Below are 26254 nucleotides of genomic sequence, written 5' to 3' on the forward strand. Positions count from 1 at the left end.
CTGTCAATAATTATTAATGCCAGCAGTCGGAGCACTTGCAGCAAGACAAAGCAGTAGCAGAATGAATCACTGAGTATCCAGTGACTTTGTAGGTGAACTGCAGAGGAGTGTTGTTTACCAAAACATTTCTGTCACAACATTGCCTCTCCTGCCCTAACCCTCTAGGTTGCACCATATGTAAAATCATACCTACCTATGATATATGCCATGTTTCTCCTTTCTTTCCAGCAAGATGCTGATTGGAGGAATGACATAGACCTGAATTAGCTAGGTATTTATGGGGTTTATTTTCTTTTTCATTGAATTTTCAACTTGTGATACAAAAATTATGATGAAGAATCTGTTAAGGCAAAAGCAGAAACAAGCTTCCCCCTCCCAGGTTATACTATTCATGACCAAAAAATAAAAATAAAAATAAAAAAAAAGTAAATTAAAAATAAGCAATTAAAAATAAGCTTTTTTTTTTTTTTTTTTTTTTTTTTCCCAGTTAAATGTGCTTTGATCCTTGAAAATGAATAAATAAGCAGACTTGATGGAAATGTTTGGGCCTTTTTAATTTTAAAGGTTATTTCAGCACGCATCTTCACCATGCATACCTACTTAATTACTGTACTGTTTTATGGTAGTGATATCATTAGATGATCTGTCTATAATGAAGCTTTCAACACTGATCCTGAAAATAGTAGCCTGGATTTAAGTTTGTGCAGGCATTGCTAGAAGAATATGTTTTTTATAATGGGTGAATGTACTCTCTCTACAACTACTTGACTCAATCTCAGATGTCTGAAAGTAGAGTCTGACATACCAAATTACACACTATCGGCTGGATTTCTCCCAAGACAAATAATGAAGCTTTTCCAGAATAACTTATTAACTGTTTCTTAAAACTCCAGTTCAGGGACTGATGTATGAAAATCCTTCCATACAGCATGGGCTCAACACACTATGTTGATCCAGCTTCAGTAGGGTTGTGAATAAGTGTTTCTAGTCCTTAGGTATGTTTCCAGTTGTGGTGGTTTTACCGTGCTGGGCAGCTAAACCCCACAACCGCTCTCTCACTCCCCCTCCTTTAGATAAGGAGGGGGAGAAGTAAAGCAAAGAACAACTCACGGGTTGAGATAAGGATAATTTAATTAAAGGGAAATAATTATAATAATTAAATAAAGACTACCATGAACTAAACAATTTAACTAAGGGGAAATAAAAGGGAAAGGGGAAAAAGGGAGGAAAACAAACAAACAAAATAAATGAAAGCTATATGGAAGTGCAGAGGAAAGAAATTACTCTCTACTTCCCACAAATGAGCGATGATTGACCACGTCCTTGAAGCAAGGCCTCAACGCACGCAGCCGGTGTTCGAGAGGAGGACCGACGTCTTCTCAACAAGAGCCCACCCCTCCCCTCTTCTTCCTGTTTCCACCTTTTATTGCTGAGTGTGACACCACATGGTATGGAATATCCCTTTGATTGGTTTAGGTCAGCTGCCCTAGTGATGTTTCTCTCCTCACTTTTTTGCCCACCCCCTAGGAGGGTTAGAGAAAGGCCCAATGCTGTTCCACTGCTGCTCAGCAGTAGACACAACACTGGTGTGATAACACTGCTGTTCCAGCTACAAGTACAGAGTACGGCACTGTATGGGCTGCTGCCGGGAAAGTTAACATTCCAGCCAGACCCAGTACACCAGTGCATGTTAATATTGTATTTATGAACTTCTGATGTGCTGCTACTTCACTTTCAGCATATGATGTAATAGTGTCCCTAAATAATTTACTACTACCTCTTCAAAATACTTGCAAACTACACAAGTGGATATTGGTAAGAATCAGGCTGTGTCTTCTATTTGGAAGCACAATAAGCAAGATCTACCTGGATTGAATACACAGATACAAACACATTTTTGTTATAGGATTAAGTATGTCATGATCATAACCACAATAAACTAAAATTCTTTATGGAATTCATTTACCAGCTCGGGCCAGAGACATATTTGGACTATGCAGATAGCTGTCTTAATTGTACCAGGAATACAATCTGTGTCACTTTTTGACTTGCTAGCACCCAAGGATCTCAGAACTTCTCACTCAGGAAAAAAAAAAAAAATCTATTGCATGTGCATTACTGGGCTTGTTTTCTTTTGATACTTAATTTGCTGGAATTATTCAGGACTGACATTAACTGAATTAATGATTTCAGATTAACTGAAACCAGAACATGGTCCAAGCAGTGAAGATATGTCCTTTTAGATGACTTAGGCTACTCCCTCTTAACACTTAAAAGTTAAAAACCAAACCAAAACAAACAAACAAACAAACAAATCTGACTACTGAGAGAAAGTATGAAAGCTGCTTTAAATTCTTAGGGAAAAATAAATAAAAAGGAATCCTAAAATCAAAATCAAAATTAAAAAGTGTAGCTTTTATTTTCTTTTTTTTAAGTCCTACCTCAGCTGCTTAGATATTTTTGATGAATCTAACCCCCAGTCATTTCAAACATAAGAAGGAGTTTCTATCTAAAAAAAAATACCAGTGAAGTAAGCACAGAGTTATTCTCTTGCAACTGACACATTTTCAGCAATTCGGTCTGAAATGAAGTAAGCAGCATGCAAACAGCTTTGAGGGGAACTAAATGCATGATGAAAGATCAGTTAGCCATGAGACTGGTAATGAATGATTGAACATACAAGTTGATAAAATGGAAGTTTATGATAACTAAAGCCTTTGACTACTTTAGAAAATAATTAGGAGTTAGCTACGTTTCCAAGTTTTTGTCAGCCTAAAGGAAAAGGCTATTACATATATTAATCATAAGGAAGGTTTTTAGAGGCAATTTTTTACGAGAGTGAAGCTCTCATTATTGTGCTGCAGATTATACAAATTATTATTTTTTTAAAAGCAAGTCTTGCAATCTCTAGTGGCTACACTATGTTAATTAAGCGTTAGCTCCCCAGTAGTGCAATCTTCTGTTGTGTTCCTGTCATAGCTTGAAGCTAACTTCAGTAGTGGGAATTTTTAATAATGAATGCAGTGTGGTAATAATATATAATTAATCTTTGAATTTAAGCGCATCCCTAAGGCTTGTAAATTTAAATACAGGCTTAAGTGATTTGCAGAATCATGACCTCTGTGTCTACAAAATTGAACTGGATGCAGATTTTCCTGACAGAAAATAAACATTAAAAGCTCTCAAACCTGAACATATACCATATATGTAAGAAGAAAATAATTTCTCTCTGAAGTCAAAAAATGAATTATTATTTTTGTCTTTTTTTTTTTTTTAAACAGAGTTCCCAAGTCACAGGTCTATAGTAGACAAAACAAAGTCTTATAATCTTTTCCACATTAGATCATAATCTGATGGCAGATTATTTACAGGCAATTTCTCTGGAGTCAGAGGTCAAATTTCAACATAAATTTTGAATCTGAAACATCTGAAGATTGTGGTGTAAAAAACTATTTCCTCATATGCCTCATTGTAGTCTAACAGGTACATAATCACTACAAACACTACAAAACTGTGATTTAAATTTCTTGTTATCACCATGATGTGGCAGTATTTACCCTCATATTGAAGGAAAAGCAAGGGATTGTGTCAGCATTTTTCATCTGTACTGGTGTAAGGTCAGATGGTGTGAATTAAACAATTGCAGAATGTTTAAATGATCCTTTGCAACTTTGCACTGAGGTGGATCCAGTGAAGAGCTCTCTGGAGCCTTTGGTTGTCCATGCTCGGCTAATGGTGATGGAAGTCCTGGCTTAAATGTTGTTCCCAAGAGTGGAAGGCTGATACCAGAGTAAATCTTAATCACTGCTTCAGTGATATTACCTTTATGAACAGGCTGAGCACACTTCCTCAACTGTAGCTGATATGATCTATGTACTAATTATTTAATTATGTTGTGGAATAAAGATCTGGATGAACAGTTTGGCCTGGTGGGGAATTGAATGAGAAATCAAACTACTTTGTCTTTCTTTTTTTTTTTTTTTGTTTTATTTTTGCTTGTTTTGTTTTTCCATTACAAAGATTGTGATTCTGTTGCATTCTACAGTGTTCAGCCAAATACTGCTGGAAAAAGAACTTTTCTAAAAAGTTTCATTTGTTTGCTATTTTCATCATGTAAATAATATCTGTGTTTTCAAAATGAAAATGGGGAAACATTTATATTTCACTTCACAGGTTTGAATGCAACTAAGGGGTTCTTAAAATAATCTATCGGCATGGAGAGATAAGGCTTAAACAAATAGCTATTAGCATGCACTTTCCTGAGGATTTATCAGTCTACTAGGAAAGTACTGGAAATATTTGATCTGTATTTTGCATATTTCAGAGATAATGAAATGAGCTTTAAATATTCACTAGTATGAAGTAGCAATATAAGACATGAAGAATGCTTATATATGGGCCATAATCTATACACTGCAGAGATTTCAATATGGTGACATTACCATACTATGATCTAGCCTTTTCCTTTGTTATAATGACTCTCTTTTTACAGGATATGTGTGCAAAAATAAAGTGTATGCCTGGTGTGTATCTGCATAAACTTATTAGTTTCATTTCTGTGTGACATTTCTGTTGTTGAATCTGTTTGGATAAACAACACTCCGCTTCATAACACATACATAAAGGCAAGATCAATTTATACACACCCATTTATAAAGTTGCAAAGAAATATGAAAAATAATGGCAGCGAATGAAACAGAAAAAAATGATGTTTTCTCTTGTTTTTTTTTTTTTTTTTTTTTTTTTTGCTAACTATACACATAGGAAAAATATCAGTAAAACCCAGTCACCATATTGGTCAAAAATGACAAACATGTTTTATAGTCTAGTCAAATCTTTAGAGTCTGTGGCATGCTTTGCTTCATATGTGCGAGATGTGTAGCAGATGTCAAACATGCACTTAGCAGGTCTTAATCAGAACTAGCTCTGCACATCTTGGGTACCAATGACAGTCTAAGGTTCAGTGGCTGACCTCCCAGAAGCACATACAAAGGAAGACTTCATGCAAACTGTAGGCAAACCATGCATGGGAGACAGTTAATTTATGCACTATAATTTCTCATGAGTTATAATCCAGAGAAATATTGACCTGCAGAATTAATTTGAAACATTGTTTATGGCTGAGATTATGCTCATTGTTTATGGCATAGTTTAGAGCAAACATCAAGGGCTGTATTTTCAGTATGTAAATATTATCACTTCATGAAAATACAAAGAAGAATAAAGACGAGAAGGAAAGTAAAATAGGCAGCTGGGGGTCAGAGTTTTACCTGAAAATCATTTTTTAAATGGATTATATCATTATACTCTGGGTGAAACTGATCTTTAGGGAGATAATTAAAAAACAAACAAACAAAAAAAGTATTACAAAATAAAGGTCTCCTACTTTACCCTGACATATTTAATTTTTATTTATTTGAATAACTTGCATTTTTTCACTAGCAAACTAATCAAAGAAATAGTCTTATATAAGTTTAGGAGTGCTAGAAAATGCTGGAATTCATAAAAACCTGCAAAACAAATGTGTGTGGTGTTTGGACTACAAAGCCAAGCAAGCACCAAAAGTGCTGCTACATTCGCTACATATTCACAATGATTATATAATATTTTATATGGTTGTATGCACTCAAAATAGAAATGACTGTCTCAAATGACCAACCTCAATCTTCTAATGATCTCGGTAAATAAAGGGGGGGTAGGTGGGTGGGGAGGGGATGCAAGCTTTAATAAAAATGGGCACGATAAAGTTTTAAAACCTCTAACGGATTAAAAGTTGGATTTCTTATGCACTTTTAAGCAATTCTAGGTATGTTATGAATTATTTTGCTTAGGTTGAATTCAAAATTACCAGAAACATGATCATGAACATAAGCAGCTTTAGCCAAAGATCCTGAAATCTTTTTACCAAATCTCATTGCTCTCAGTCAACTTTGGACCACGTCTCTGGAACTTATGAAGCACAGCAGACTCTCTCATGAATACAATAATATTTATGCTTGGTCAATATGTTAATTTACAAACAATTGAGCTTTAAATAAGAATTATTATTATTATTATTATTATTATTATTATTATTATTATTATTATTATTTTTATCTAGCATTTATATTTTCTTTTTTTTTATTTTTTCTTTTATTTTATTTCCTAAGTGCTTTAAAGATGAAAAAGAGTATTAAAATGTACTTCAGTGGCTTTTGAAATAATAATACAAAAAAATCTAAATCAATCAAGTCATTTTTAATAGATCTTGTGACTTTTTTAAAGTCAAATTTACTCAGATGAGTTTTTTTTTTTTTTTTTTTTTTTCCTATGTGTATATTAGAAATCTGAATTAATTACTGCTTTATTTGTACTTACAAGTAAATGCTGGATTCATTGCCTCCAATATCAGGTGACTGGAGTTTCTGCACAAGTATCACAATTATGCCAATAAAAAGCACAAAATTTATCTGGGGGGAAAAGAGAGGAAATTATGATGACTGTGATATATTTTTTCAAATATAAGATGAGACTTTCACAATGACTTGCTGGCTCCATTGTATTATTCTTCTCCAAACTGCACTCTAAAAGTTTTATAGGGTCATTAGCTAAGTTTACAAAAGGCATATTGCCCCTTTTTCCAGACAAAAATATCCCCCGGGCAGCACTGAAGTTAAGGAAGAATGTAGTTTATCAGAAGAATGAGGTAAGACAAGTATAAACACAAAGTTTTAAACATTTGTCATTGTCCACTGATCATGCTTAATTTCCGTTGTCTGAACTAAAGCATTTCTCAGCTTAGAAGTTTCCACCATCATTTATTTCAGACAATATTTAGTGTCTGCCATTTCCTGAAAATCCCAAGTTCTATCACTTTCCTATCACTTTTTTCTATCACTTTGGCTGAACTGTCCCAAGATGAGATGAATAAGTATATATATTTTTTCTTTTATGTTCTTTATGACTTTTAGTTTTATCTCATCCTGAATATTTATTTATTTATTTATTTATTTTCCCAGAGAATTGTGTCATTACAAGTAGAGTTTTAAAATTTTGGAGAAGAGCAAAAGCAGTTCATTTTGATGTTTTGAATTCAGATTTAGCTGTGACCTACTCTATAGGCCAGAAGAAAATACGAAATTTAAGGTTTTGCTTGTTTCTTTGCTTGCTTACTTTTTTTTTTTTTTTTTTTTTTCTCTTTGAAAGAGTTGTCAGCATCTATTTTTTTTAAGAATCATATTCTATCTGGATGTGAAAACTACACGTAGATGGAGAACTCTTACGTTATTAGATGAATTACCTTTAACATGTGTGAAAGTTACTGTACTTGAGAGAGGTGTCCAAACACTTAACAGGGGAGGCACCACATGATAAAGACATCTATATCTAAGTATCTATCTGTGAGTTTGATGTCTAAATTCACACAACAGTAAACAGAGACCTTGCCAATATTGTCACTGGAGTATGGAGAGCAACTTAGCATGTAGACACCTATGTGCAGTAAGACAAATTGCTTTTTAGGTGCCACTAACCATATTGCAGAGAGGCTCAGTCTCATTTACTATATTGAAGAGCTCAAAGCTGTTTAAAAATTCCTGTTAACCCTGGGGCAGAACCCAGAGACCAAATGCCTCTCAGTTGTCTATGTGTAGGTATTGTGCACCATTCGGGTAAAACCCAAGGCCTTCATCATCTAAAGAGAGCTTAGATACCTTGTTGACAGTTGAACACTATGTAGTGAAGTCATTAGAAGAAATTTCCATCAGTCATTTGCCCTCAGAAGTGCTGAGGAAGTGCCTCCTTCAAGTGTTACTTACCATGATTGATCCAACCACAGGACCCTTGATCACCCACCACAAGGCCGTGTTGTCATTCATGTCCCAACAGCTGCAGTTAGTAATGAAAGAATGGGGTGGGGAGAGAGAAGGAAAGAAAAAGATGAAGATACAACAAGGAAATTAATGTTTACAAACATTTCTAAGGAGGCAGAGAGTGGGATGTTGGTCTTGTAGCTAAATTACTTTATTGAGCTTCAAAAGTTCCTTAGTCTATCCCTGTTAAAGCTTTCTTTTACAGATTTTAGCCAACTCAACTGAAACTAGGACAAACCTATACATATACTGTGATTTCAATAGTACCTTCTACTAAATAGTTTAGACATTCTAGAAAATACTTCTATGCATGTTCCTGTGTCCACAAAGTACAATTGTAAAACTGTCCATTTTGGCCAACATCTCTGTAGAAGGGGTAAAAAGGCAGAAGTACAAAATTAACAGGAAAGAAAGGTCCAGGGTTAGCAGATAGGAATTTTGGATCCTGACCGTGACAAGAGGATTTTGACACACATCTTGGACACAACAATGTAGCAGGGACCAGCTATATTCACACACAGGAATGATTTTCCAGTCACTGAGTTGTCAGTCCTACCAAGGAGCAATGATTCATCTGAGAAGTTTCAAGTTGTGGGCAACAGTTGGGGTCATCTCCTTTTTTAAGCTGTCAGGAGTGAATGATCATAAATCAAGTGCCATTTCCACCTCAGCACTTAAAATCTTCCTCCAGATCACAGAAGGATTACACTGAAGATTTTTCCATATAGGTTCATTTGGACATTCCTTTGTAGAGCAAATTAATTGCAGGACCCATATGGGTTTTAAGCTTTAACATTTATTTTTAAAGCTAGAGGAATGATAATAATGGAAAATGACTTTTTTTTTTTTTTTTTTTTTTTTTGCCCTGCCACAACACCACCACACTACATTAATTTAAGTTATTACAAAATTTGATTGTCAGTTAATAAACATATTTTATTTGTGTCTGCTTTCTTCCCTTCCTGCTTACCTTCTAAAAAAAACCCATGAAAACACAGAAAAATGTCTTCGTACCTGCAGTTCAGAGGAGGATGGTTTCCCTCCCACTGGGACAACAGCCAAAAGTCCCAGCAGTGGTTGTCATGGTACATTTTTCAGATGACAAGTAACAATTTGGAAGAGCATACAGGGGTAAAACATGGCTGATCTTATGAGAGCTTCATACAATTTCTATGTCACTTAAACAGTACTCTGGTAGCATCTGGGGGAAAAGTGAAAACCTATTGTGTACAGAAGCTATAGACACGTTTAAGAGTGAGGAGGCAGAGCTAAAATTCCATCATCCAAGTGGGTGTGGCAAGCAGCTGATTGACATCTGGCTTAGAAATTTCGATTGAACTTACAAATGCAATATTTTTCTAGATTTCCTGTAAAAGCAACAATAAGTATGCATGTGGTAGAGCAGGGGAGAAGAAAGAAAATTTAGAGATGAGATATCAATTTTACACAAAAGCACATATTTTTCCTTTGCCAAACACTGGAAAAATCTGGTCAAATTCTAGTATTATTATTCTAGCCATATAATTAGGCATTAATATATGCCAATTTGTCTAGGTAAAAATATGAAATTACAGAGGATGGAATCTACCTGTTCTTTGTTCAGTCATCTGTACTGAAAACATTTAAAGCCCAGCTAATTATCTCAGATTCCAGCTGAGACAAATAGGCTCTCAGAGGCTTTTTTTTCCCCCCTCTTTTTTTTTTTTTTTTTTTCCTCCACTGATGGATTTTAAATGTGTACTCTGGGGTGATGCATCTTCCCTTAGAAATGCCTTTTCTTCTTAGATCTACTCTTCTGCTTCTGCAGAAAGTCTATATGGTAAGCTAAGTTGTCAATGTCTTTTCTTGAAATGTTAACAGTGAACCAGATCAAGCTTGTACAAGGGTTTTATTAAGTACTTTTTTGATTCAGTCTACATGACATCTATAGGATAGATGTGATAAAAACAAACAAACAAAAAAAAACACAAACAAGCATCATCTCCTCAGATGAGTATCATTAGAACAGTTTGTAGTATCAGCCAACGAGCTGTACCACATAAACAGGCTTCCTAATTTCATTACAAATACATCGCTATGGTTGAGATCAGGCATACAGAACTCTTTTTCAGGATGGATGATGGGAAGGGAGCCAGTGAGATGGGGGAGGGATGTGGTTTCCATTTGAAAAGGCCAAAATCTGATCTCTGTTACATCTCTGGTGTACATCTGGTATAACTCCATTTAATTCAGTAGCACAGCTCTGGATAAACAGACAGTTGCATTTATCTCCACAAACCTGTCACTTACAATGATGTGAATCAGGAATTGAAGTCAAGGGAGCTCTGCCAGTTTTATAAGGAGCAAGCAGGAGGAAACTCAGACTCAGAGTCTGTATTTTAGTCCATGCCTTTGTCAGTGTGGTTTCCCTAGTTCAGTAATTCCTGCAATGTTTTCAAGCTCATACTGGCTTCTCCCCCACCCCCAGAACAATGCTTGCTGATTTTTAAAAAGTAACCACTGAGACGCTCAGCTAGAATCTGCCTAAATGTGTTGCATGCTAAATAGGTTCTGCAACTAAAAGAGAGGAAAAGGTGCTTTTTTTCTTTCTTTCTTATTTCTTCTTTTTTTTTTTTTTTTTTTTTCCTTTTCCTTCTTTGAAATATTTCTCTTCCCCAAAAAACACAAGGACTGTTTGGGCTCCTAAGAGAAATTAATGCATTTAAGACCTCTGTTGTAATCATAATAATGGCACAACAGGGGTTTCTGGCTTGTTTTGCATGGAAATAAATGATTTAATTTGTCTTAATGTCAAAATAGAACATTGGGTCAAAGCACTGGCTTCCCCAGTGGAAGAAGGGCTTTATGTGCTTTCCAAAAAGAGCAAGAAAGAACAAGGATGAAGAAAACATGACAGAGCGGCAAGTCTTGTACTAGTTTAGTTCCAGGTAACCCTAATATAAGGAGAACTTAAAATATGACCCTAAATACCTTGGGAATCAGATTTGGGCACAGAGTAACATCTTTCACTCAGATTTAGGTTTTCAAAGGACCACTGCTGGATTTTCAAATTTTTTCTCAAAATCCTTCATTCTCCAGCAGTTTTCCTACCACTCAATCATCTTGAAACATATTTTTCAGGAAAAAATAAAATAAAAAAATCATATATCCATTCCTACAAGCTACGCCTGTTTCTCTGTCATACCAGTCAGTCTTCTGACTATGTGGATGTACAGGACCATCTCTGGGAGTCTGGAAGCATCCTTTCCTTCAGGTCTTTAGCAAAGGATACAGGATCTTTGTAGGTTTTTCTCCACCAAAGGATACTATTTGGGTGGAATCTACCCTCTTGAATTCTTTCTTAAATTATTCAATTTCCTAAATTTTATTTTATTTTCACACAGAAGACTAAATGAGAGTCTTTTTCTCACTCCTACTCATCTACCAAACTAGATTTGTGGAAAAACCTCAAGGGGGAGCTAAACTCACAATTACCTTGGTAATCTGAAGCTCAGCGGCTCCTTGTGCAAATTTCATTCATTTTATCAGAGACATCCACAATAATTTCTACAGCTGAGCTTATCAACTTTGTCTTTCTTCATAATCAGTTGGAGAGGAGCAGGGTATCATAAGTTCAATACATTTGATCACTCTTTTAAGATGAGATAAAGCATACCCTGAACTCCGCTGGCTTAACTGAACAGGAATGGAGAGTCACTGGGTCAGCTGCAAATTTACAGATGTCTACATGGCCTTCCATAATTTCACCAGTGGAATACAGACATAAACATTGTCTCTCTGGCTTTATTTATGCAGCTGAACAAGAACCATTTGGCCTAACCTGTTTGCATATTCAAAGCAGCATTGGAAGTGGAAGGAGAAATTAACTGTGTCCTCCGATCACTAGATTTCCATTTCACCTTTGTCATCATGCCAAAGGCATGTGAAATGTTTTTCCACACAGTGATACCTACCCAGTATCATCAAAGTGAAGTCTCAGCACTGCCCAGACAGTGACACAAATTGTTGGGGTGCCTGCAGAAGACAAGATGTTGTTATCATTATTAGTCTAGACTTATTCACTACCCAGCAAAGACCACTTCTCCACTGAGATTTTATTTCCTGATAACACTCATGAACCAAACAGTGCAATTCATTACATTAATTGAGAGCTCTAGAAACAGCTTTCTCAGTCAGAGTACAGGTTTGGCTTGATGGGAATGTAAAAGTAAAACTGATGAAAGAAAATAATGATGCTGTTTCAAATCAATATTGCTCAAACTTCTTGTATTGCATTTTGTTACATTAGCAATAAAACATTGTATAAAATAAAACCAGTGACATCAGCTTCAATGTCTAAAGCTACCATAATTATGCAATGATTGCAGAGTGGCAGATGTTAAGCTGTAATGGCATTATTGTATTCTTTGTATTCCCATGTGGTTTTGCTGTAAATAAGTTGAATATATTGCATTTTATCTGTTATTTTATAAATAAGTGATTTTTGCTTTATTTATTCAAACAAAGCACATCAGTAGAGGACAGTTTTGCATTATTCACGGGAATATTTCATTTCTTTCCTGAGAAAAAAATAATCTAAAACCAAATAAACAAACAAAGACACAAACAAAAACTTGGGAATGGGAGTGTTTCATTTCTATTTCAGAGATTTCTTTAATGTTTAAAAAATGCATGTAAAATACAAATTAAAACAAAACAGTAAAAATCCAGAAATCTGGATTTGTTTTCCTTTCTGAAAACACTAAAAGGGTATTTTTTTTCAGTGGAAATATATATATTAAAAAAAAAAAAAAAGTTAACTCATTCTTGCAAGAAAACTATGGTTGTTTCTACTTTTTATGGTAAATAATATCCTTGACTAGAAAACTGCCTACTTTTGTTCAGGCACCACTGGAAAGATAAAGTGTTAAAAAGCAAACAAAATAAGTATCTTGATAACCTCAGCTTGCAGGAGCTGAATGAGACTGTCATAAATTGACAAGAACAATTATATTTTATACATTTTTTCAAGACTGCATTTATGTCACGTTAATTAGTCATTCAGTTGAATCTACTTCAGCGAGTCTCTGTCAAATTTCATATTCCCAGTATTAGAAATAAAAATATCCCTGTTATACCTGATGAAGCCCTCCTTCTTAAAATAAATAAATAAATAAATAAATAAATTTGAAAAGAAAATGACAAAAAGAAATAAAATGGCTTTGGAGAGAAGAAATCGTGCATGTTTAATTTAAATTGGAGTCTGCTTTTCTCACATGAGAATACCTAGAAAACATTAAGATCTTTGTGCTCTGAGATGCATAATAATAATTAAAATGTCTTTAAATATTAGTCACAGCTCTGACATGCTACCTAGTTTGTACTTATTTGACTATAGAAATTTTGTTGTTACAAATGAAGTTCCATGTCTGAAACATGGTCAGGAAGGCACCTGACACTCAATGTGTCATAAAAATATAGTTTAAAAAATAATTAAAAAAAAAAAATGGATCAACTTGGAATTTTGAACCATCTGCTGTATGAATATATATACATACATACTCACTTTTCTTTACACAAAAGATATATATAGCTTCATCACATTCTTTTCATCTTCTGAGTAACATCAGAAAACAAAAACCCCAAGGGCTGCAGAAAAGAGCTGTTCTTGCTGACTGTATTTCTGCCCTCAATAAGGCACAGACATTAGGAGAGATCTTAGCCTATCCAGTGAGCCTACTAGCACCTTGAATATTTAAGAGGACAAAATTGGATTGACTCAGCCATCTGTAGTTCTCGTTAATCACATGTGGGCACTGATGGGCTCAGCACTTTTCAAGAAACAGATAAACATCCAGCTGCTGTAAAATGCTGAGCTGTTGCCTACTGCTGCTTCAATGCAACCCTCTTCCCATCAGCTCTGAGCCGAGGGGGCCACTTTTGCCCGACATGAGTTGAAAACCTGAATCCAGAGTCTGGAAGAGCTTCTATTCTCACAAAGTGCCAATCACTCTTACTGTGCCTGGGAAACCATTATCCAAATTGAAATAAGCAGGAACTGAGAAAATATTGCACTTAAAAAAAAAAAAAGTAAAAAAAAACCACAACATCCCACATTTTGAGATCCTCTTATTATTAATGGATGGCATTGAATATGAAGTGGCATCCATAAATAGCTAGATCTTATTTAGAGTATTTATTTTGAGTATTCAACTCAGGAGTAAAAATTGTGAGGCTATGTTACAAAATAAGCCCATCTGGATAGTCCTTTCTTTACAGATGCTGACTTTTTTTGTCAGTTAATATGCTGTGTGTCGCAATATTCTCGCATTCAGATGAACATACGGATGTGAAATTTGTGCAAACTCTGTTAAAGGAACTCAACCACAGATATGCGTTTGATTTGCAAAAATTTACATGTTTTCTTTTATAGCTATCACATTTTCATATATTCATCCCCAAGTTCTCTATAACAGCCTTATATTTCATCAATAGTGTAATTATAGATCTGTGGATGGTACAAAGGGAACTTTGAACACCCTATTTCAATAGTTTCCCAGCCTTGATATGCTATTTCTGATCACATTTTCTCTTCTTTCTTCTCTGTCTCTTTGCTTCCATTTTAGGGAATCTTTGCCAGGAACTGAAAATTTTATGTATATGCACTTGCCTCAGGAGTAAAAAAAAAAAAAACAAAAAAGAAAAAACAAACAAACAAAAAAAAAAAACACAAAAAAACACCACCACAAAAAAGAAAACAAAACAAAACAAAAAAACAACAACAACCCTCCCCCACCAACAACAAAAAAAGAAAAACAACCACCACCACCACAGCAAAAAAGTAAAAAAGCTACAGATTACCTGACAGTTCATGTTATTTGGGGATTTGTTTTCAAAGAAGAACAGTTTAAGGCATGTGAGTTGTATGTAGTTTTTATGCATGAATTTATGTTGGTTTTTTCCATGTAATTTCAGAAGCAAGGTTGTTTAAGTGCAAATATTTAGTTTAAACTTCTTAGAGCACATTTAAAATTAAGGTGTTCTGCATCCACCTTCTGACTTCTGCACAAAAATGTCACCAAAGTATAGCTTGAATTAATATGTTACAGGAATTAATTTATCTCCAGAAGGCCATCATGAAAAATAATTACACTGCTTATCATCTTACAACTGGCCTTCTGAAACAAATCTTATTTCTTCCCAACTTTGTAAGTTCCCATTTCTCACTCCGGTATGATGAGCATTTGTGGGTACCCCTTGAACATGTTTTCAGTTTATTTATTAGCTGGGAGAAAGACACAAAGGAGGTCTTAGAGAATGGGCTAGACTAAACACTGAATACTTGATTATGTTGAATAACATGGTACTTAGATAATATCTCGTAGAAGACAATTTTGAATTGTGGAACACAACTCTGCAAGATCATACTTAGATATGATTCCAGTTCAAGTCTATCTGAAGAAGAATAACAAGTTTGGTCTGCAGTGGCATTTCTAAACAAAGACTAAAACTGACGTGATATGAAATTGTATATGAATCTGTGGATGGAAATACTTGAATCTGTGTATGAAACATTCCTGTGCCTGCAGTGAACCTTTCAGGACAGAGAAGAAAGCTCGTCTGCACACTGACACACATTTTACATAAGAAATGTCACGTACCCCAGCCAATAATAGTGTACCAGTAGAAATATCTCCTCTCTGGGAAAAAGGTTTCTACCAACAAAGTGAAAAGGTACAATCCCTCAATGAAAAGCCAGAAATAGTTGGACATGACACAGTAGTGAAAAAACACCATCACCGCTTTGCATTCCACCTGCAGAGAATCAAGCAAAAACAAAGTTATATCCATGTTGTTTTGCTGGAGATTAGCAGACAGAGAAAATGTTTTCAACCACTCCAAACCTGTTAGTGGAAAGGAACACAGTTGGGATTAGTATTATACACTTTTAATAGTAAAGTTTTAAAATCATGAGAGTAATGTGAAGGGCCACTTAGAGAGCAAAGCTGTAAAGGGCAGGTAACCAATTTTATCAGTGGGAGGTGGCTGATGAGCGTCTGCAGACAGCTTGAGAAGCTATTGCCTTAGTGGGAGTTCACATCAGCAATGGACCTTAATTGCTAGATTTAAGCCCCCTTCCAAGTATTAAGTGCAGACAAGAAAAGAATCCAGTTGTGCTTTGAGAAACCTAAGGAAGGATGTGAAATGGCAGGATGATTGTTGGAAGCCCTGAGAGTGGGCTTGGAAAATTGCACCCTCCTGTGTGCTCTTGAGAATTGTACTTCCTGGCCATTTGCAGGTGTTGTAACTCAGGGACTGAAAATGAAAGTGAGCAGAAGTGTAAAGAAAATTGAGTGATTCACTGTACAAAATGATAGATACTTTCATTCATTTATTGGGGAAAACAAAACAACCAACCAAAAAGAATGGGCAAAAGAACAGGAAACAAACCAACAAAAAACAAACAAACAAAAACAAAACAAAACAAACAACATTCTAAAAGCTTTAAGTGGCAACTGAGCTCTGCCATAACTCTGTGATAGCAGGACACACTTGTCTTAACAGCGCTGCATCCCAGTGAGACCTCGTTAATCCTACCGAAGTGACTTTTTAACACATCACAGCAGAATCACAGTATAAACTGGGAGCTCCTGCCTGGGGCAATAGAAAGTTGACAATTTTGATGGTTCACAATTGTGTTCCATCCTCTGGGATAAGCAATATGTTTAAACCAACAAAACTTGAGTTGCTAATGTGGAAGCTCTACTAGTTTATGCCAGCTGATCTCAGGCCATTAGATCACTGGTTCCAAGATGTTTTATGCTTCAAGTGTATTAAAACAAAGAAACAGATGCCATTGTTGGAAGAGTGATATGAACAAACTACAGATCTAATATGGCTTCAGATTTTTAAGGAGAAAAAATTAAAGCAGAATCTATTTTAAATGATGAAGAAAAGTCTATGAAACAACATAGATGCACTTGTAGAAGTGACTCGTGGGGAACTTATCTCATAACTGGATAGATAAAAGATAACTCACTATAATTCTGCCAAACACAAAGTGAGCTGATTTGTCAGATCAAATATTACCCTTAAATATAAGATAGGATTAATGATGTATATATTAGATGCAAAGTATATGTAAGTACAATAGTGAAAGAGACTGCTTTCCATGAAACCACGCTATGAACAGCTCCTCTTCAGAGACAAATACATAAAAAAAAAAGTGAATATTAGTGTTTTGTTTTTTTTTTGAGAATGACTATCAGTAATATTTTCTTGTGCCTGAGTGTTCATTCTCTTTAACATGACTCTGCCCAACATCCATAGCAAGTAAGGCCCTGGAGAAAAATCCAGACCCCAGGTGAAGAAAATTGCTTATCTCTATTCTCATTGGACCTGTCACTATGCAGATCCATGAATGAGAGAAACAACTTGATTGAAGTCAGAAAATGAAATAACCTTGTAAGTTTCTCCTAAAGCACAGACCAGTAAGCACTGCAGACATCACAGAACCATACCACTCACACTTTTATTGTGAACTGGCAGGGAAGTATACCAGCAATTACCCTCTCTCCCAAAGTCTCCTCAGTCTCTGATACCCAACAGGCTGATACCTGCCTCACACTTTTTGTTATTTAAAAAAAAAAAAAAAAAAAAAAAAATAAAAATGGAAAGGGCTTTCTTTTTACTTACAGTTGAGATGAAACAATGATTGCCATCTTGTTCAGCATAAAGAACCCCATCTTTAATGAATACAGATATCGCACGTAGGATGAATGAAACAAAGAGATTCATGTGGATAAAATTTCGAGTGCAGTGAAGCTTCCTAGAGAGGAAGGAATAAGAAAGAGGAAAAGAAGAGAAGGGGGGGGGAAAAAAAAGAAAGGCTTTTTGTAGAAATCGCACATTCTAGTACCTTGGCACTAAGAATAACAATGCCTGAAATTCTGAAAAGGAGGAGTGTAAATAATACTGACCCTAAAACCAAGCAAGAGGAGGATTGTCCTGCAAAACCACACTAATTAACATAAAATAGACTCAATCCAATGCAGAGAGTTTCTGCAATTATATCTGCAGTTTACTGAAATATGACTACTGGAGAGATTCCAACCTGGGGGAACAACTCAGCTAAAGGCTTTTCTCCCCACTTATTTTGCAGCTGGGGAGATAAAAGCTTAAATGTTGTTTTGGGCCAATGAGAGCCAGTCTGTTTTCTCCAGTGACTAAGTAGCAAACTGCTCACATCCTGACTCACCTGAAACGACACAGGATAACCATGGCGGTGGTGAGGGAAACAAGAGAAGTGCTGTATCCAACCGTGTATAGAGCCTTCACAGATAGATAGTAGTAATCCTTGGAAGAAAAATATCACATGGTTAAATGATTTATCTATATTCACCTCTTCCTTACCCTGTCAATGTGCAGAATGAACCATAGGCAAGATTTGTTTCTTGAACAGATCACTTGTTTTTTCCACTTGTTTCCCCTGAGATCTCACTATGTATTAGATGACTGCTTTATATTTGGCATGCCGTTGGGTTTGCATAGCGTGAATCTTATTTGTCAGTGAACTAGCAGAAGCTGTCTATATTTTTGTGACCATTCTGCACGTACCTGTAGAAAAAAACTCGTTGGCTAAAGGAGACTTTAGTCTATAGGAAACGAAATGGGGACTAACTTGTGCTTCCTAAAGTTACAAGCTGCATCAAGAGTAAACATTCACATTCTGGAAATACTCACCACTGAGCTAAGAAGAACTTCAGTCTCATGTATTAACATCCATAAATTTGTGATTGTTTCATTATAATTACCATCAAATCAGAACATGACCAGAAGCTGGACAAAAAGCAGCTAGCTCCACCCTCCCTCCTCTCCCCATTTATTTTTAATTGTAAGATTAATTCCCACCTGATTGTCAGACTCTGTTTCATTTTCATCAAAGCCGCAGGCATCATAATAATGAGGAAAAGGTTCAGACCAGCCATCTTCAGTGCAATTTCTGCTGATGTCCCCTATGTCAAACATACCAGGTACAATTGGGAATGTGACACTATTGAAGCAAACACCAGAATGTATCCTGCATCCCCCTGGTACATGACCAAGGAAAACTCCATGGTACCATTGGGAGTACTATTTGTTTGAGTATACACAGAAAGCTTTAATGGCGCCTTTAACCTGTAATAGATACCATTGTATCTTTAATAACACAGCTCTACACTAGGCACCTACTTTTACAACTGGTCACCAAAGAGCAATAGAGATCTAACAAGTATAGTCAGTGTTTCCAGAGCATCAAGGACTCTTTCCAAAGCAGATACGAAAAACAGGGCTCAGCTAAATGTCCATACCTCTCCATTGACTCTGAAAGGCATGTTGGGAATACATCCTTGACATAGGCATTTGCATTTCAGAGTAAAATATCAGTCCTGTGCTTAAATATAGGCACATTTTGCTATTTGAGATGATCTATATTTGAGGCATCTGCATTGGACTGTCAAGAAAACATGGTGTTAATAACTTTTTATTTATGTATTTATTTATTTATTTATTTTATTTATTTATTTATTTTTTGGAACAGCTGCTGAAAGCCAGGCAGAATACTGTCCAGTATTTACAATAATCATCATACGTTTCCGGTGAGGCTGCTGGACACTCCCCTACAGTCATATAGCACATACATCTTCAAGCCTAGGCTTTGTTCTGACAGTGACCCTTTAAGAAGTGTCTGTAGGAAAACAAAGGAATGATTCAGCAGGAATCTCTTCCTTGTTGTTGTCTTGACAACAATTGCCCATTGTGGCTTCACTTGGTAATTTCCCTGAGAACAAACCTGTTTCAGATCTTCTCACTTTCCTTTGTTTATTATCTGTGCCAATCACAGTTTATGACCTTGATTTAAAACACGTGTTTGCAAGGAGTTTTAAAACTGGCTTAGAGAAAACCTCTTTCTCTTTTTCTCTCAGTTTACCCTGTTTAGTTAATCTCTTTTAAGGACTAGGTCCTAAGTGTCTCTCTCTGGCACTGTTAAAAGACTTAAAGCTGCCTTGGGAATCAAGAGGGTAATGTAGAAGAGGAAAGTGTCTCTTGACACTCTCTTTGTTACCAAGTCTGCCTCAGGTGGGATGGCCCCCTTATTGCTCTTTTTAAGTACTATTTTTAAGTAGCAGTTATTTCTCTTTAACATTAAAAAAAATAATAATAATCATTTTTCAAAGTACTACTTTTTTTTTTTCTTTTTGGAATTTAAGCTATGGTGAGAATTGATGAAAATGTCAAAGTTATTGTTGTTGTTGTTTATTTGCTTTGCTGAGGTTATGAAGCTTTGTATTATTAGAGCAATTTAGTCAAGTAGCTCATAACACTAACAGTGACTTTATTTTTAGAGAATCTGTTTGTCACCCGTGTAGCAGAATATATCAATTTAATCACAACATTCATTTAAGAACATCGTACTACGTGGTAAATTTTGGTCAATTATTCCTTCATGTTCATCCCTAGTTTTTCATAGAAAATAAACACTGAATCACGGTTTTGAGCTTCCTTTATGCTGTTTAGTAATTACTGTTAAGCAGGTAGATATAATTTTAACAACCTACTTGCTAGATTGCAAGACTGCTTGAATAAATTCTCATAACACTGTTAAAATTTAGGCAGCAGAAATTGTGTCACCATAATTAGAGCTGATTAAAAAATAATATTTAAGTGTCAGAAGAAAAAGCTGGCACTTCCTTTTTAGGAGAGTTAAATTAAAATAAATAAATAAAGGAGAAAAATTCCATGGATCTGTTTCTTACCTAGGGGAGACTGGGCCGTGCTTTCCAGCAGGTCATAATCACCTATGAAAGTGGAAATCTGTTATGAAATAGTTTTGATTGCATTTTCTATTAGGACCAAAACTGGTCTCAGTGGAAGTCAGTGAATAGAATCAAATTGATTTTATTTGTTTGGATCAGACCCAAAGGCAATAAATTCTTGATTCTGTCTTTTCTGGAAGTAAACATAGTTTTACTTGTAAGTTTAAATCAAGGTTGAAGCAATAAAATTAAAAAATTGCTACTGCAAACAGCAAGCAAATCGATGAAAAAGAATACCATCAAACTAGGACCAGTTTTACTTTAAAAATATAAAATCTAAGCATTGTAGCTTTAGAAATCTATAGATATTTAAGTAAGGACAGACTTTAAAAAATTCATGAAAAATGATTTCCATTCATCAGTCACAAGCAATGAAAATTAATTGGCTTTAACGAAGACAATTGAAGTTTCTGTTTCTAGGATAGACCACACTGAATTCTAGAAACAGATCATATTTTTTATTTTCAGTTTTTGTCTGAATGTTATATGTATTCATCACCGTAATAATTGGCATACAAAATAACTTTTATGTAATCTGACACTGTCATTTGCATTACAGAAAATTTTTGAGAAAAGAACTATGTGGGAGGTAGTCAGCATAACTGGTTCTTACCTGCATGAGCTTGGCCCAAGTTATCTACTTCCCAACCTGAAATTAGAAGAGAAAAAAAATTACTTTGATCTTGAAAATAGTTTGTTTTCCATAAAATGAATAGAAATAGGAGAGCTCATGGTGGAACTGCAAGAGAATTATTATTATTTTTATTATTTTCAAGTTAAGTAAGGAATGTTTATAGATAGAGTTTTTCAGATGATGGTCTATTGCAATGTGCTGTTAAATCTTTGTTTATCATGGAGCTTCATTGAACTCTAGGAAAGATATGAGAAAGAGATAAGGGATTATTATTGTTATTATTATCATCATAATCATAATTTATTTTAATTTATTTTAATGGGCTGAAATAAGAAGAGGCCACACATTTCCAAGATATTGTGCCAAAAGTCATGCTGATTTGCTTATTAGAAATACAAACATTAGAATAGGAAATCTTAAAAGTTTGGGTTTGCATTAAAAACTTCCTTTTTCTTTATTTTTTTTTAGTCATAAAAAGCTTGAATTATCTCAAACAAACCTCCCACTAAGCCTGCTATTTATTTAACCCAGCTGCACTGAAATGAGACTTTCCTGAATCCTCAGTGGATTTTGGCTGGGGATGGATGTTGGAGGATGCATATAGAGGAGCTGCCTTGAGCCACTGCGTGGTGCTGCTGCATCACATGCAGTGAGACATGGAGGAGTTGGATGGAGCTTTGCCACCAGCCCATTGATCAAATAGGACCAAAGAAAAAACCTTGCCAACGTTTCAACGACTGTCCTATCAGGTTAAATGTACAAATTAAGCTTAGCTCTGTATTCCCTGGAACAGCTGCAAGGCTTCTGGTTGTTCTTTAACTCTGGACATGCAGCCATCTCTTAACTAGGGATTGAAAACACCCATCATCTATTTGTGTAAGGTTTTATATTAAAAAGTTAAGTTGTACACAAAGATTGGCTTTGATCCTATAGGAAGAGGAGAAAACAGCATCTAAGGAAACAAACTACTAAAGGGTGTCTTTTCAGTACAGCCTAAAATGTATTGTAGATTTTATACTTTTTCAGAACTGTTATCATGTAGTTATTTGAAATTCATTGATTTCTCTTCGTCCTTTTAGTCAGATGTACTTTTCGATCTTCAAACTGGAAATAAAATGGTTTAGTTTAAAGATGATGAACGAAGTCTAGGAAACAAAGCTGAAACATTTGCTAAAGAACCATCACATTTTTGACATCCTCTCTTTCAGGTAGGCTGCGCTGTGTCTTTGATGTATGTAATCAGCATCAATCTTCAACATACCTACTTATTCAACTAGCTAGTTACTCTGAAGAGTTAATCCTCAATGCCATGATAAGAATACCCTCAGTCCTTTGGCTTCTCCGCCCAGTTCTGACCACTTTCCAAATTCCATGTATGAGCTTTCTTGGATGTTTCAAGTTCTACATAGGTCTATTTATACTGAAGATAAAATCACCAATATTCTAAACATTTTTCAGTGGAGATCATTCAACCTGCTGCAGCAGATTAAAGCACCAGATGTTGCAGAAGCACTACAGCTCTGCTCCAGGTTCTTGGCAGAATAACAGAGATGCCTCTGCAGAATATTTTGGACAGACCTGTGGCCCTCCTGAGCCTACCAAAAAACATGTTTATTAACAGTGATCAGCTCAGATATAGATAAAATATGAATTTGCTAAAATATGAATTTAGATCATCAGCTTTAGTATAACGTGGGAAATTTTGCCTCATCAAAAAATGAAAAAAGAAAATAGCCACTGTTTGTGTATCACTGTCTTATAAAGTCCGTATCCTAAATCCACTCAAGCCAATAGGTCATCAAGGTTCTTTATAAGAGGTCATTTCACTTAAAATTCCGTATCATACAATGACCAATAACAGAAGAGTAAGAAAAAGATGCAAAAACTCCAAGCTCTTTGACTCACAAAAATCTGGTTTTAGTTACCATTTGTAGTGTGGCTTAAATCCTAAGATGCAATATTACAAACTACAGAATTTTTGTTGGAGGGAGACCAAGACACTCTTAAGTAGATTGAAACATGGTATTCCTGGCATCTTGGCATGTTACACTGGTAGATAAAAAAAAAAAAAAAATATATATATATAATAATAATAATAACAACAATAATAAAACACACACAAAACATTTTTTGAAATGTAAATGATATTTTTAATGTACATTTTTTCTCCTGTAATCTAAAAAGGAGGAAATAAAATCTGCTATTATTTCACTCTTAAAATGGGAGGTAGTTGGATACAGTGATGTTAAAATATCCTATTTTAGATCATTTTGAATTTCATGACATCAATGTGAACATTACATTATATTAATATAGCTTTGCAAAATGAAGAGCCTTTTTATGGTTTTTTTTTTTTTTTTTTTAATAGCCAGATTGTTTTTGCACTTTAGCTGTGTTTGGACACTATAAAAGGATTCACATTTTCAACAGTATTCATTTTCTGATTGCTGTAGGAGCAAGATTGCCTTTTATTAACATATTTGTCTACAGCTGAGTCCTTGTTAATGTACTGAAGAACATTCCAGTGCAACCTTTTACTATACAGGCTTTTAAGGCTTGATCCATCAAACTAATTCGCACTAATAAGTTAAGCTACTAGAAAGTCAATTAGATTTACACTGAACATTATGGCCTGAGTTATAACGGAAAGTCAAAGTTTACCTAATGAGTGTTAAGATAACATAGGTGTATAAAATTGTGTATATAGAATCATACAATCACAGAATTGTTTGGGTTGGAAAAGACCTCTAAGATCATCTGGTCCAACCTCTAACCTAGCACTGCCAAGTCCACCATTAAACTGTGTCACTAAGCACTGCAGGAAATACATGGATACACTTATAAAACCACAGTGAGGGAACATACATGGGGCTTTAAATTCCTATGTGCTACTGCTGCATTTCTTTCTGATACCGAATATTTATGTATCCAGCACCAGAATATGTCTGTTCATGTGACATATAACTGTGCCAATGGGTATGGTTACTCATAGGTATGAGAGTGTGGAGTCTGTTTGGATTATTTCTGTGCTTAACATTTAAGATGTCAACATACATGGTGATGTTAACTTGCATTTGAGTTTGGTAGTCTGGGGTTTTATTGAAATCTGTACATAGAGCAGCTCCTTTAATTTTTCAATGCTACCTGTTTTTTTTGTTTGTTTTGTTTTCGTTTTGTTTTTAATTTGGGGTTGTCATTTGTTTATTTGTTTGTTCCATTCTGACTCTAGAGAGACCTCAGCAAATTGCTCTGGTGTCAGCAATGTAATGGGGAAAACTGCAGGCACCTTGCTGTGTTGGCACTCACATACATCCTCTTGTTGCTCTGTTCTTGGGACATAGACAATGAGAAACTGGTGCATTAGGCTTGAGTGATGAAGCAAAGGAAGCCCACTGAGATGATTATAAAACAGGCTAGATGAATTACATTATTCCCACAGAGCGGGAGAATAAATAAAACACCTTTTTACCTGCATTTTGACTAGAAACCTAGATATCAATATTTTAACTTAAGGGTTATATTAATGATTTACATAAGTGCCCCTCACGTATATTTAAATAACAGCACAGCCCAAACTACAGAAAAATGGTGCCAACAGCAGCTATTAAACAATAGCTTAGAACACCATTTTTGAATCAATAACTGTTTGCATTAGTCACTAAACTCCTGAGGAAGCTAATGTTATTCTTGAGAAAGGATGGTTTGTCCAGTGTATTGACAGATAGTGTTATTCACTCTTTGACCAGCTTGAATAGGAAAGTGTCATTTGAGAAGTAAAGCAAATCTTCCATTAGTACTTTAACTGTCATTATTAATTAGGTGTTATTTGCGGTACTACTTAGAGGCTTTAAAGAAGATCTACCAGACAGATGAACTTTAATTTCCAAAGACTGAACAGAGAAATCATAGAGAAAATACTGTGTATTTCTATTTTCTACATGAAGAAGTGAAAATAAATTTAAATTCAAAGGGCTTTGCCAAAGGATTGATCTAGAAAGAGTTAGTAGCAAAGACCCAATTCTTTCATGACCATTTCTTGCATGTGAAACATTTCTTGCATCTGAGAAACATTTCTTTCTCAGATTTTATTTGCTGAGCCTAAAAAGAACAAATACCTCCTTACTATCTTCCATAGTATGAGAAATTTAATGAAAGCAATTGTTGCTTCTGCTTTAAAGTGAGCAGGACTGGCAAAGCTAAAGCCAAGAAACAGCCTGTGTATGATGAGCCTCGGCACTCTGTGCAGCCTTTTAGATCGTCTCCTACGTGCCAACTCCGTGCTGGCTGCTTTCGGTGTCAGCTGGCATGGCAACTGCTTTATCTCCCATTGATTTGTTTATCTGAGCACAACTTGCATTTAACCCTTTTGTTCCAGCCTTTGCCCATTATTAGTGCATGGAGGGGAATGAAAGGCTTCAAAACTATTCTGTCCTAAAATGGCTTGTCCACACTTCTACCTTATTTCTACCATTCCCATCTCAGAATTTGTTGGAGGGACATGTTATGAAAAACATTTCATAAAATCACTTGTTATTGTGCTGTCCAGCTATGTGAATGACAAGCTGGTTAGGCAGGAATCCATTTTTTCCATTTTCTATAGCATTGATTAGAAGCTTAACATCGAATACATAAACATGAAATAAATCAACCAGATCTTACACCTGACTCCGCAGCATCCACCACCACACGGTGCCTTTTTGCTCCCTTCTCCATTGCTGCATGCTGCTCTCATGCACCAGCAATCTGTTCAGCCGGCTGGTAAAGCCACAGTCAGGAACAGCAGTCTACTTAGCAGCTTTCTGGGACTTTCTAAGCTCCCCTAACTGTTACTGTTCACACGTTCCGCCTGCCATATCTGGTGCCCTCTGCCCTCTTCTATATGTGGGCACACACACTGTCAGGTCATCCTTATTTTTGGGGGGAAAAGTGATCTA

General features: G+C 35.5%; 1 protein-coding gene across 3 annotated transcripts in view; it reads right to left on the reverse strand.

Annotated features, from left to right (window-relative positions):
- ADCYAP1R1 (ADCYAP receptor type I) overlaps positions 1-26254 on the reverse strand; it is a gene marked incomplete at both ends in the record, with an annotated part of 104378 nt that overhangs the window by 16760 nt on the left and 61364 nt on the right. For all 3 annotated transcript variants that reach the window (XM_084282319.1, XM_084282320.1, XM_084282318.1), the window contains 9 exons: positions 6358-6449; positions 7797-7866; positions 11804-11864; positions 15491-15644; positions 17526-17658; positions 18088-18185; positions 18741-18844; positions 20627-20668; positions 21300-21335. In XM_084282319.1, the coding sequence (XP_084138445.1) occupies positions 6358-6449; positions 7797-7866; positions 11804-11864; positions 15491-15644; positions 17526-17658; positions 18088-18185; positions 18741-18844; positions 20627-20668; positions 21300-21335 (790 nt within the window). The remainder of the gene's footprint in view (positions 1-6357; positions 6450-7796; positions 7867-11803; positions 11865-15490; positions 15645-17525; positions 17659-18087; positions 18186-18740; positions 18845-20626; positions 20669-21299; positions 21336-26254) is intronic.

The sequence above is a fragment of the Netta rufina genome (assembly GCF_964035555.1).
Source record: "Netta rufina genome assembly, chromosome: 2".
Classification (NCBI taxonomy): domain Eukaryota; kingdom Metazoa; phylum Chordata; class Aves; order Anseriformes; family Anatidae; genus Netta; species Netta rufina.